General features: G+C 39.6%; 1 protein-coding gene across 9 annotated transcripts in view; it reads left to right on the plus strand.

Moving 5' to 3' along the window:
• Nucleotides 1-6,252: 6,252 nt before the first annotated feature.
• The window catches only part of LOC149288905 (glutamate receptor 4), a 206,348-nt gene continuing 200,132 nt past the window's right edge, over nt 6,253-12,468 (plus strand). For all 9 annotated transcript variants that reach the window (XM_089491230.1, XM_089491229.1, XM_089491235.1 and 6 more), the window contains exons 1-2: nt 6,253-6,340; nt 7,857-8,015. In XM_089491230.1, the coding sequence (XP_089347356.1) occupies nt 6,253-6,340; nt 7,857-8,015 (247 nt within the window). The remainder of the gene's footprint in view (nt 6,341-7,856; nt 8,016-12,468) is intronic.

Here is a 12,468-nt window from a genome sequence, read left to right on the forward strand (position 1 = left end):
TCCAAACTCTCCACCATGGCCAAGACCAAAGAGCTGTCCAAGGATGTCAGGGACAAGATTGTAGAACTACACAAGGCTGAAATGGCCTACAAGACCAACACCAAGCAGCTTGGTGAGAAGGTTACAACAGTTGGTGTGATTATTCGCAAATGGAAGAAACACAAAATAATTGTCAATCGCCTTCGTTCTGGGGCTCCATGCAAGATCTCACCTTGAGAGTTTCAATGATCATGAGATTGGTGAGGAATCAGCCCAGAACTACACAGGAGGATATTGTCAATGATCTCAAGGCAGCTGGGACCATAGTCACAGAGAAAACAATTGGTAACACACTACTCCCTGAAGGACTGAAATCCTGCAGCACCCGCAATGCCTCCCTGCTAAAGAAAGCACATGTACAGGCCCAATGAACATCTGAGTGATTCAAAGGAGACCTGGATGAAAGTGTTGTGGTCAGATGAGACCAGAATCGAGCTATTTGGCATCAACTCAACTGGCTGTGTTTAGAGGAGGAGGAATGCTGTCTATGACCTCAAGAACATCATCCCCACCGTCAAACATGGAGGTGGAAACATTATGCTTCACCGCATCAAAGGGACGATGGATGGGGCCATGTACCGTCAAATCTCCTTCCCTCAGCCAGGGCATTAAAAATCGTGGATGGGTATTCCACCATGACAATTACCCAAAACACAGGGCCAAGGCAACAAACGAGTGGCTCAAGAAGAAGCACATTATGGTCCTGGAGTGGCCTAGTCAGTCTCCAGACCTTAATCCCATAGAAAATCTGCGGAGGTAGCTGAAGGTTCGAGTTGCCAAATGTCAGCCTTGAAACCTTAATGACTTGGAGAGAATCTGCAAAGAGGACTAGGACAAGATCCCTCCTGAGATGTGTGCAAACCTGGTGGCCAACTACAAGAAACGTCTGACCTCTGTGATTGCCAACAAAGGTTTTGCCACCAAGTACTAAGTCATGTTTTGCAAAGGGGTCAAATACTTATTTCACTTAGTAAAATGCAAATCAATGTATAATTTATTTGAAATGCCTTAGTCTGGATTTTTTTGTTGTTATTCTGTCTCTCACTGTTCAAATAACCAAAATTATAGACTGATCATGTCTTTGTCAGTGACCAAACTTACAAAATCAGAAGGGGATCAAATATTTTTTTCCTTCACTGTATACAGTTGTTGGTCTGCACTTCTCTGAGAAACATCTCTGTAGAATAATCCCTCCTAAAAAATAAAAACCGAGGTCAGTTATCCATACAGTAATGTAAGTCCTGTTACATTACACTATGTTTGTCAAGAGCTTTGTTAATCTTAAGTACCTTTAATCATTCTGCCCTGTATTGACCAATAAGTAGCAGATGGCAAAGCAAAACAATTGATTTCTTTCTGATTGTTCAGTCGATGACTCCTCCTTGGAATTTATTAAAGAGAATGATTTATTAAGTGCATCTGGTTTCATTTTACCATCTCTCTTTTCTGCAATTTTTTTGTTTTGTTTTGCAAACTACCAGGATTTTAACTTCTTTACTGTATCACTTTCTGAAATGAGATCTTGATCTTCCTGTTAAACTCATTTTCCATGTTTTTCCACCCAATGCTTATACTTATTGGAATTCATCTTTCATTTTAAAGTGGCAGTAAATTGTGTTTTTACCTTTTTTATTGCTTTTACCGCTGATCATTTTCACCACCTGGTTTCTCTCCTATAGAATGGTGGCCACCGGTGTCCATTGTCTCACACACAGAAGCGATGATCTGACAGCGAGTACTGTTGGCCAGTAAATGGAGGATTTAGCTTTTTTACTTGGCTTATAAGTAAGGTTTGCCCCCTTATAGAAGCAAAGGTCTTTTTTTCATTATTTTGAATGGAACCTATTTAGAGAGCAGCAGGTAATCGCTGCTCCTACAGAGAGATCCTTGGTTCCATTCTAACTTAACAGAAGGGCTTAACTGATGTCTGTCAAGCAGTTCGGAGCACATAGGAGTGTTTCACATAATCTTTCTCTTCCTGATTTACACCAGTCAAGTCATCTAGCTGTGGGACAGTCCCATCTTGGGTAATTCATATGATTCCATACTTCACAGCAGACCATTGATGACTAATGGCTTATATTAAATTATATGAATGAACCAAATGGCGCAAATACGCTTTGGCTTACCATTTTTGTCTATTAAATTCATTTTTTAAAAGTCAGATGTTTCTGTCCCCCCCCCCCCCATTGTGGATATCAGCACTGTAGCCTCTCCATCTGGTGCCATTGGATGCATAGCTGAGCCTAGGAGGGCTCTTGTTAACCATTTAATCGTATCTCCAGTATCTGTGCACATACATGCAATGGATACAGATGTTATCCAGCACTTCTAATGAAACTTCATTCATTGAACCAATAACAGCTGAAACATAGTTACATAGTTAAATAGGCTGAAAAAGACATGCGTCCATCAAGTTCAGCCTTTCCCATATCTGTTTATTTCTTGCTGTTGATCCAAAAGAAGGCAAAAAACCTCAGTTGTGGCTCTTTCCAATTTTGCACAAACTAGGGAGAAAAAATCCTTCTTGACCCCAGAATGGCAGTCAGATTTCTCCTTGGATCAAGAAGCTGTTTCCCCATAATTTAAATATTATATCCCTGAATATTATGTTTTTGCAAGTAGATTGTTCTCACGCAGACAAGGACAGTAAATTAAAAAGGCAATCCCCTTAAATTGTTGTATTTTATTCCAGGTAACGTTTTCTGGAATTTAATATTTTTAGCACAGGAAATACGCTAATGATGTCATCGCAAACACCATACAAAAGCCTAGTAATGCATTAACAGAAGATAGATGTCAATAGTATCAGCTTTAAAGGGCCTTGTTCCCTAAGGAGCTCTAGCGCCCCCTAAGAACTCTCCCGAGCTGGTCCTGATTTATTCAAAGCCATGCCAAAAATATAACCACAGATTGTGTGGCATTTTATGAGATTAATGCATTTTATTATAAACTCACATGAAAACTCCCGAGTATATATTGTGCCAACATTTTTTCACATACCTTATGACAATTTTGTTTTGCTGTTACATTTTCTGTCTAATCTGCCAAGAAGATTCTATATTCCAGCCTAAGACTAGCCTCATACAAAAGGGAAAAAGTTTAACTTGGAGCAGCAATACAAGTGGTTTATATGAATAACCAAAAATAATGAATTTAACAAAATATAGAATACCATATTTTTGGTTAAAAATATTAGAAGTGTCCAGCTCTATATAAATACCAAAAATATCTTGCCATAAAAAAACAATCAAAAATTAAAAAGTACACAAAATGTATAAAAGGGTCCAATCATAAACAAATAATAAATAAAATCAATATATCGACGATCCCAAGTTTCTGTAGCTTCAAGGTTTTGTGATACCTGCTGCAAAACAGAACAAAATCGCCAAATTAATGTAGTTGTAAAATAAACCTTTTATAAATAGATGAATGTTTCTGCTTAATTAGGTTCAGGGCTTTGCTCACCTGGGTACTTTACACTTACACTTGTTTGTACTTATTTAATGCAGTGATATCTGTGCTATGTCTCTATGTGTTTTGCCCTTACAGCTTCTCAATAGGTTAACGTGGCTACTTATCTAAAGACCTCTTCTTCTTCTAATTGTGCAGTATTGAATCTAATTTCAAATTTCTCACAAAATCACATCATACGAATTAAAAAAAATTGGCCTTTAGCAACAATCTCTCAACTTATGTTTAATGCACAACAAGAACTGAACACATCAGCATTACATTTAGCTTGTACACAGCACTTGTTCTTTATATTTAAGTATCACCTAACCATATCTAGCACCAGGGCCGGCCCAAGGCAAAATGCCGCCTGGGGCGAATTTTAAAATGCCGCCCCCCCCCTTATCTACCCTTTACCCTTCCTCTCCCTCCGTCCCTGCCGCCCCCCCATTATCTACCCTTCCTCTCCCTCCGCCCCCCCCCTTGTACTTACCTTTCAGCAGTCCTGCGGCGAGTCTCCCTGTCGGAAATCTTCCAGCACTCAGCATTACAAGCCGGCACCGAGACCGAACAAGGAGACTCGCCGCAGAGGAGAGAGAGAGGGGCGCCGAGCGGGTACTGACAGCTTGGTAAGCGAAAACCACTCGGCGCCCCTTTCTCTCTTTCGCTTTTAAAAAAAAAAAAAAAAAGGGCTCGGGGCGGCAAAGTGCCGCCCCTTCAAAAGTGCCGCCTGGAGCGGTTGCCCCACTTGGCTCCATTGTCGGGCCGGCCCTGTCTAGCACTTAACCCATATTGATGTCTTAATCCTGATGAACCAATATATTCCTATGACTTTTCAGGCTAACTCTTAAAAATTAACCCTTTGATGTCTGCTTCTCATGGTTTTGATTTTCGATTTCATAAATTTTCAGCACAAACTACGATAATTTTTATTTTATTGTAAGAAGAAATTAAATTAATATATTTAATCCCTGATATTCATCTTTCTTAACGATTCATTCCTACACTCTTTTAACCTCTTATGCGCCCCTCCATAACTAATTATACAAATCGGAATTCCATATTTTATCACGTGGGGATCGTATTGTGTCAACTTTGAATATATAAATTCTTTGAAATCTTTTTAGTAAAATCCCACCCTCTCTAACAACCAAATCAAGCTCTATGAAAGATTACGTTCTTGGTATTCTGGAATTTTGAAAAAAATGTGATATAACTTCCTATTTTTATTTTTTATTCCGATCACTTTGATACCTCAAAAAAAATAATAATTTAGATTGTATTTTTGGCGACAAGTTCAATTTCAATAAAGTACAAATTCAAAGATCGTGCAGAACTTTTTGTTGACTTTTTGATTCCGTATGATGTTGGGTGGATATTACTTCAACTTTTCTATATTGAAGAGTCTGCTAGGTCTATGACACTGGGGTGGGGAGCTTTACAGGACAGGGTCAGCATTACATTGCTTAACAGAATCCAGAATTAATAAAGAATAAATCATCTTCTGCAGAACTTCTTGCGGAATTTAGTGGTCGGGAATCTGTCAGGCCTCAACGTACATTGGATGTGAGTTCTAGGGAGGTTTTCCAGGGTTCCAAGCAAAGGGTTGGTAGAACATGTGAACATAACACAGGTCATGATGTAAATATCATGAGATAAATGCCATGTCACGTGACTTAACTATCAACCCAGGGGCGCACAATTTTTCCACGACAGTTTCTGTGCGGCTTTTAGTCCACCTCTTGTCCCAAACTAACCTCACAGCTACAACTACTGCTTGTAGCTATAAACCCATCTTCCATCGACTTACACTTTTAGTGACAGTATGATCATCAAATTAACATTTTGTGCGTCCAATTCCCCTACATTACAACATTTAGAGAAAACAGAAAAAAAAAATCAGAATAAACATAAGCCATGTTTGCTAAAAACAGGATTTAAAGATTGGGAAGGAATTATTCCCTTGTGGATTTATTTGTATGTTTGAAACGCAATATCATGTTCCATGAAGACATTTTAATGTCCCAAATAGTGAAGTTAGAACGAGCGTGATGTCTTCACCGTTTAATCGCCAGTCTCGTTTACAAGCAACCCCCTTTGACAAATCAGTCATATTTGGGTATATTAAGAGGATGAAACGGTTGACCTTGTCTAACCCTCCTCTCCATCCTCGCCGGGCTAGCTCCCCCCCCACCCGTTGAGCAGGGAGAGGTTTGCTGCAGTGGCTCTGTCTACATCGCTGCTGCTGTTATAGATGAAGCAGAGAGATCCAGACCCGTCTGCCTGAAAGCCCCACTGCTTAACGGGCTGAGAATGATTAGTTCTTTGTAAAGCAGCCCAACCTCCCACACCGTCAGCAGTGCAGGCATTCACGTCCTTGGTACCCAAACCAGAGTGACAGAAGCTCAGGCAAGACTGGATACAGGGGAAGAGAAGTGGTAGGAAAGCCATAAAGGAGGGGGGGAGCATTGCTTTTGTATGAGATGGGGGGAGAGGGAGATAGCGCATGTCTCATCTCTCAGTGTAGCCACTAGACGCTCCCTCCACCACCATCTTGCATGTGCAACATTTCCAGCCGGACATCAGCTCTCCCGGGGCTATGGAGACTGCGGGAAATATCATACTCAGGATGGATTTCTAGACTCCCAGCTACTGGCTTTCTTTCTGTGTTTGTGGTTTCAGCCTTGATGCTTCTCGGCAGCATCTAAGAGAGAGGAGAGAGAGAGAGAGAGAGAGCAAGAGAGAAAGAGAAAAGAGAAGATGCGGATTATTTGCCAACAGCTTGTCTTGTTATTCTCTGGCTTCTGTGGGATTGCGATGGGTGCCTTTCCTAGCAGCGTTCAGATAGGTAAGACCGGCGTGGACAGATGTCAAAGTCATATGATCTCCGATGAACCAAACTTGTTTAATACACAGGGGTTTAGTTTGGGGTACAGGGGCTAACTCATTAAATGCATCCGAAACTTGAGAAATGGGTAGTACCGCAACAGCTGCAGGTGTCTCATTGATAAAGAAGTTCTCGTAGGGAGATGAATTCTTTGCACTGCACCAGGGCAACCTGCCATTCATAAAATCACCATTCACTCGCTCGGTGCATATGTTAGGAACTGGATTATCTAAGCTGCTGCAGAACCTCTCAGCTGACAGATTCATCTCTGCTCTTTCTGAATGGTAAGGAGGTGGTTGACACTTTTAGCTCAACGAAAGGTTCCACAGCACCCAATGATTTTCCATGTCTGAACGGAGCCGTAACCCGTCACTGTAGTTGAAATGGTTAAAATCACTCAAGCCCCTAAGGGCAGTTAACCCCTTATGAGTCAGGCCAGGCTGGTGCTGCATTAGATGCTAGGCGTATAAGGTTGTGTGGATGCTGCAGTAGCACTCGTTGCTCTGCCGTCAAGCTCTCTATCTCTGTAACATCTCTAGTCGGCTTGGAAAGTTGGACTGAGGTTTACTATTTTTTGGAAGGCTTGTTCCTCAGTTCTATTTTTTATTCTCCAGGCGCGTCTATTTATTCTTTCCAGCTCAGTACTGCATCGTTTATCCACTGTATTTCCGAGGGGGGGGGGGTGTTAATAAGATTCTGAGAGCAAGCTGATTCCTCCATGTATAATGGGGAAGCTGCCTTCATTCAGACCGAGTGCGGAAGTTAATTCCATTCCCATAATCATTTCTTCCGAATCTAGACGGAGTGAGCGAGTTGTAAATCAGATTCACAACAAATGCATCAACACTATTCCTGATTGCAAATATCTGCGTGATAAGTGTTTTAATATTTATGGGAAAAAGAGACGCTCCGAGAGGTCAAAGTGATTAGACTGGGCATAAAAGTGTCAAGATATGTTATTAAAACATAATAAAACAATCAATGGACATCTTGATTCATAGCATGTGACCGATCATGTATGTTAGTATCTTACCAGTACAACGCTAGGCATCCTGTGGCTCCCCGGCTCTCGTGGACTATAGCTGCCATCACTTCCATTCTTTTTATTTTTTTGGGCTGGCTGAGCATTTTGAGAGTTAGAGTCCAATGCAGCCCTGGTGGCAAAATTTGCCTATAACTGTGTTGGAGTCTTGGTCCATTGCAGTCAGGGGCTGCATATCCCTGTGCTGGGTAGAAGTATAACATAAATTAAGAGGATTTAACGACAAATCCAGTTTGCTGTTTGCTATAATGTCAAATGTCTTTAACCATTTGAATGCCGCAGGGAGCTTTCCACATCTCTACAGCATTCAAAGCGTTAAGGCAGTAGGATAAAGGAAGCCTTGAATGCCCCTGCTTGAGATCATAGGTTCCATCTGTATTTAAATAAATCTGACTTTGTCTCCCTGCTCCTTTTTTTTTTTTTTTGCATTTCTAGGTGGGCTTTTCATCCGAAATACAGATCAGGAATACACCGCTTTTCGATTAGCAATTTTTCTTCATAACACCAGCCCCAACGAGTCAGAAGCACTTTTTAATTTGGTTCCCCATGTGGACAACATAGAAACAGCCAACAGCTTTGCCGTGACCAATGCCTGTAAGTATGAAGGCAAAGTAATTTGGAAAAGTTCTGTTTTAACCCCTTAAGGACAATGGGGGGTCCCTAAACCCATTGAAAACAATGTATTTTGAGTACGGGCTTTGTCATTAAGGGGTTAATGGCAAAACAGCTGGTATGTTCTAGCAACATCATTGCATGGGAATACCCATTCGCCTTTCACATGTCCTAAGAATAAAAGGAAAATAAGCTACGGGACAAATACTTACAAAATCCTCTCGCTTTCACCGTGCTGACTAATCAAATATGACATTTCCTCGGTAATGCGATGTAGGCACAAACAGACTGTGTGGGGGGGTGATTTTGGAAAGAAAGGGGTCCGGAGAGGTGACATTATAAAACAGATATCCATTCTCACCCACTGACTAGACGGAATTATGTCTCTAGTGGAAACGTCGCACACACACACACACACACACACACGTGAACAGATCAGCAATTATACCCTACACATAGTTAACTCATCTTTCACCCTTAATCGCTCATCCCATCCATCCTTTTAAATGAACCAATGGAATTTGCCAAAATCTGCTGATTATAAGAAAATCTGTGCACCCATGCGAGAGAAGGCCATTCATTTTAGAACGTTGTTAACAATGATTTCCTCTGCTAACCAATCGCACGCAGAATATGCTATATAATACCACGATCTGGAATGTATACTTTAAAACCGTATTGCCGCATATGTTCTGATTGGGTCTTTCCTTATATATCATACATATCGTTGCTAATCATATTTATAATATAAATAGAAAATGTACCTTTTTTTATTCTGAATTACAAGAATTACAATGTCTCAAAGATTAGCGCATTGTACCGGAGGACGACGATGAACAAGCTGCATTAGATTCACTTTAGGAGAAATATTAATATACGCCACGTTTTTGGCAGGCATTTGGTTTGGTAGCTACTCAATGGTAGAGAAATTACAGAAGCAGTGATGCGGAAGGTTATTTTTCTAAGTAGGTTGACTCTGGAGCTTGATCTGCTGATGTCACTTAAGGCTGCCCCGCTCTTAAATTCTGGGTTGTAAATGTCTGTTATCATCACGTAATGCATACATCCTCCGAACGTGTCTCTATGTATCCATACATTGATGCCAAAGCAAGTTAGAATCTGATATACTTGGTTTCACAAAGGACACCACCTGGAAACATTACAGCGCATTGAGACATTAACAGGGTGTGCAGTGCAGCATATTGTAAAAATTATTATTATTAGTATTATTAATAATCATTTTATAATTTCCTGAGCATCTGAATACGCACATTTTTCCGCACAGTGAATGCGCCGAAAAAATCCCTTCTGTTATTTGATCTACATATCCACAGCACCCAAGGCACAAGAGACAGATGTATCATCCAGAGGCCCCCCTAACCCCATGCATTCAAATAAATACATTTTACTAGAAAATATAGGACAGAATGAGTTAATTACATGTGTCAGTCTCCTAAAAAAATTATTTGATAATATATATATATATATATAATTTTATTTTTTTTCTTTAACTATGGAGTCATCTAATGTGACAGCAGATAAGAACCATTTGGCCCATCTAGAGTCGCCATTTTTTCCTGCTGTATTCAGGATAGCCTTATGGATATCCCATACACCTCTACATTCCCTTCACTGTATTAAATATAGGGTAATTAATGGCGACCTTGATAAAGGAAAGGATTTAAACTATTTTTTTTATTTCTATATGCAATAAGGCAATTTCTGAGTATTTCACTATAGGATCATTATAGGATCATTTACTATACAAGCACAAAAAATGTGTATTGCATCAATAATAGTGATGGTAATTTTAAAGAAATTATTTAATTCGGCTAGCCATTCATCACCGGTATGATGAATTAAATTTAGGAGAATATATCACAAAAAATAAGAATGGCGAAGTTCAGGGGCCGCTCTAGGTTTTTGGGGTTCTTAAGTGAAAACACTTTTTGGTGCCCTATCTTTGGCGTGAGTAATAAATAGAACAATTCTACATAAAAGGAACAGAGTATTTATGGTGGCACATTTTAAATATGATTGTATTACAGTGATAGAGGAATCTATGTCAGTCTTGTATAGGGCTCTCTCCTTAAACTTCTAAGGGGCGCGTTAGGCCAATGAAGACCCTGGGCAATTGCTTCTTGCTTATAGGGTAGCGTCCCTCACCGAATGAAAAGTACGTTTATGACAATTATTGGGTTATTATGAAGTTTAAGCCTTAAAAGACTTAAAACAACAGGGTAATAAAAAAGTATAAGCTACTATTTTAGGGCATAAAGCGAGAAGATGTTGCTTAAAACAGGTGTTGGTTGTAGTTGGTATGACCTGTTTGTGATGCCCTTTGAAGCTCTGAGGTTGGACTTTTATGAGAGGAAGTGACATAAAGGAAGTGACATATAAAAAAGTGATTCTGGTGCAGAGTTTGAAATGGCCCCTTACAAAAAAATACTGCCGTTTTTCTGAAGTAATACTGCAGTTTTTTGGACATGAAAAAACTGCAATACTGCACTTTTACTGCAGTATTACTTCACATTTACTGCACTTTTACTGCATTTGTACTTCACTGCAGTTGTACTGCAGTTATTTTTGTACGGAAGTACAAATGCAATAAAGCTACAGTACTTTGAAGTACAACTCTAGGTTTGCAGTATAAAAAAAAAAGTGCAGTAAATGTGCAGTAATACTGCAGTAAAAGTGCAGTATTGCAGTTTTTTCATGTCCAAAAAACTGCAGTATTACTTCAGAAAAAACTACAGTAATTTTTCGTAAGGGCGGGGTCCTATCACCAAAGCGCCCAAATCACAGCGCCCAAATTTCACGTCTCAAAGCGTTCTAACAGCATTCGAATGGAAGAGCGGCATGATAAATGGGTTCTATGCCACGCCAGCACCTCCTGTCTATATATATGACCCATGCAGATTGTGCGTTGGGCCAGCAGGCTCTTCTTCTGCTTGTTCTGCATGTACTTATAAATCTGCCTCTGGCTCTGCTTGCATCGTTATTTGCTTACGTTACAGAAAAGGCTTTATCACTCAAGTGCTGGCTTTAGGGTATTGACAGAGGTCCCAGAACAATGTGTTTCATACAGTAGGACCAGAAGATAACTGACTGGCTCTTTGTACTTTCACAGCATCTTGTTAATCCCACCGCATTTCCAAATGTGTGTCTAATTGCTATTAAAAAGATGTGTATATATATATATATATATATATATATATATATATATATATATATATATATATATATATACCGTATATATATATATATATATATATATATATATATATATATATATATATCTATATACATACAGTATATAAATATTAAGTCTGTTGGGATCCAGGGTTAAAAGTGGTGTGATGCAATCACTATGAACATAACATTAGTTGACATGGGGTTGGCACCACTTTTTTGTTTGTACCTTAAAGGGATCCTCCAGCCATCACATTCACTTTAATGCATTCGGCAGCTGTGAGGTCCCTTTAAATTTACAAATGCATGAAGGATCCTGCGGAATTGCCCCATATGCATTTGCCCTTTTGCCCACTCCCTAGCTATTTTTGAGGCAAGATATGTGTTCAGCCGTGATATACACTTTCTGCTAGTCATCTCCAACCCCCCCCCTCCGTGTCCATGCGCAGAAAGCATTCCCATTGATCTCAGTTGGAGTGCTTTCCTGCCAGTGGTGAAAATGTCAGAGGAGAAGGGGAGCTGCAGCTTCTACCTAAGGTAGGTATTTTATTTTGATTACATACTTAAAAAAATGCATAATAAAGTACTCAGAAAGTACTTTAATATGCATAATTCTTTGGAAAAACATCCTGGGACATTTAAGCGTCCTCTCTGGGACATGGGCGGTCCCTAAACCCAATGAAAACAATACATTTTGAGCCCGTACATATACGGACTTTGTCATTAAGGGGTTAAACCTTGAGGTTAAACCTAAATGTCCCAATTCTTTGGTTTTCCAAAGAATTATGCATATTAAAGTACTTTCTGAGTACTTTTTTTATGCATTTTTTTTATATTTGTAACTGAAAAGTAACGTTTGGTGGAAATTATTTAATTTTTAATTTGATGGAAGTTGTTCAATTTTCTCACATTTTGCAGTATTCTTGTACACCAGTATAAGCGCATACCAATATACGTTTTTGTAATGGCAGTCCAGGGATTCTTTTTATAACCCCTGGCATATGTCCTCTGCCTAAGATTGATGGGAGTTGAAGTATATATGGGAGCGCAATACCGAAAAATCCATATAATGTAACAGATGTTAGGTGTTTCCCAAGAAAAATTGAAGACTTGTAGTCAGCAAAAAGAAACCCACAGTACATAAGTTTTCTTTAGTCACTGACAGCCATTAGAGGCCATGAATAATTTAAAACGGATTTCACTCCGCAGAGCTATCAAGCACAAGAATATTCATTTGCACTAA

The sequence above is a fragment of the Sceloporus occidentalis genome, unplaced genomic scaffold (assembly GCF_023333645.1).
Source record: "Sceloporus occidentalis isolate IW3139 unplaced genomic scaffold, rSceOcc1.0.p SCAF_49, whole genome shotgun sequence".
NCBI classification, from domain to species: Eukaryota; Metazoa; Chordata; class Lepidosauria; order Squamata; family Phrynosomatidae; genus Sceloporus; species Sceloporus occidentalis.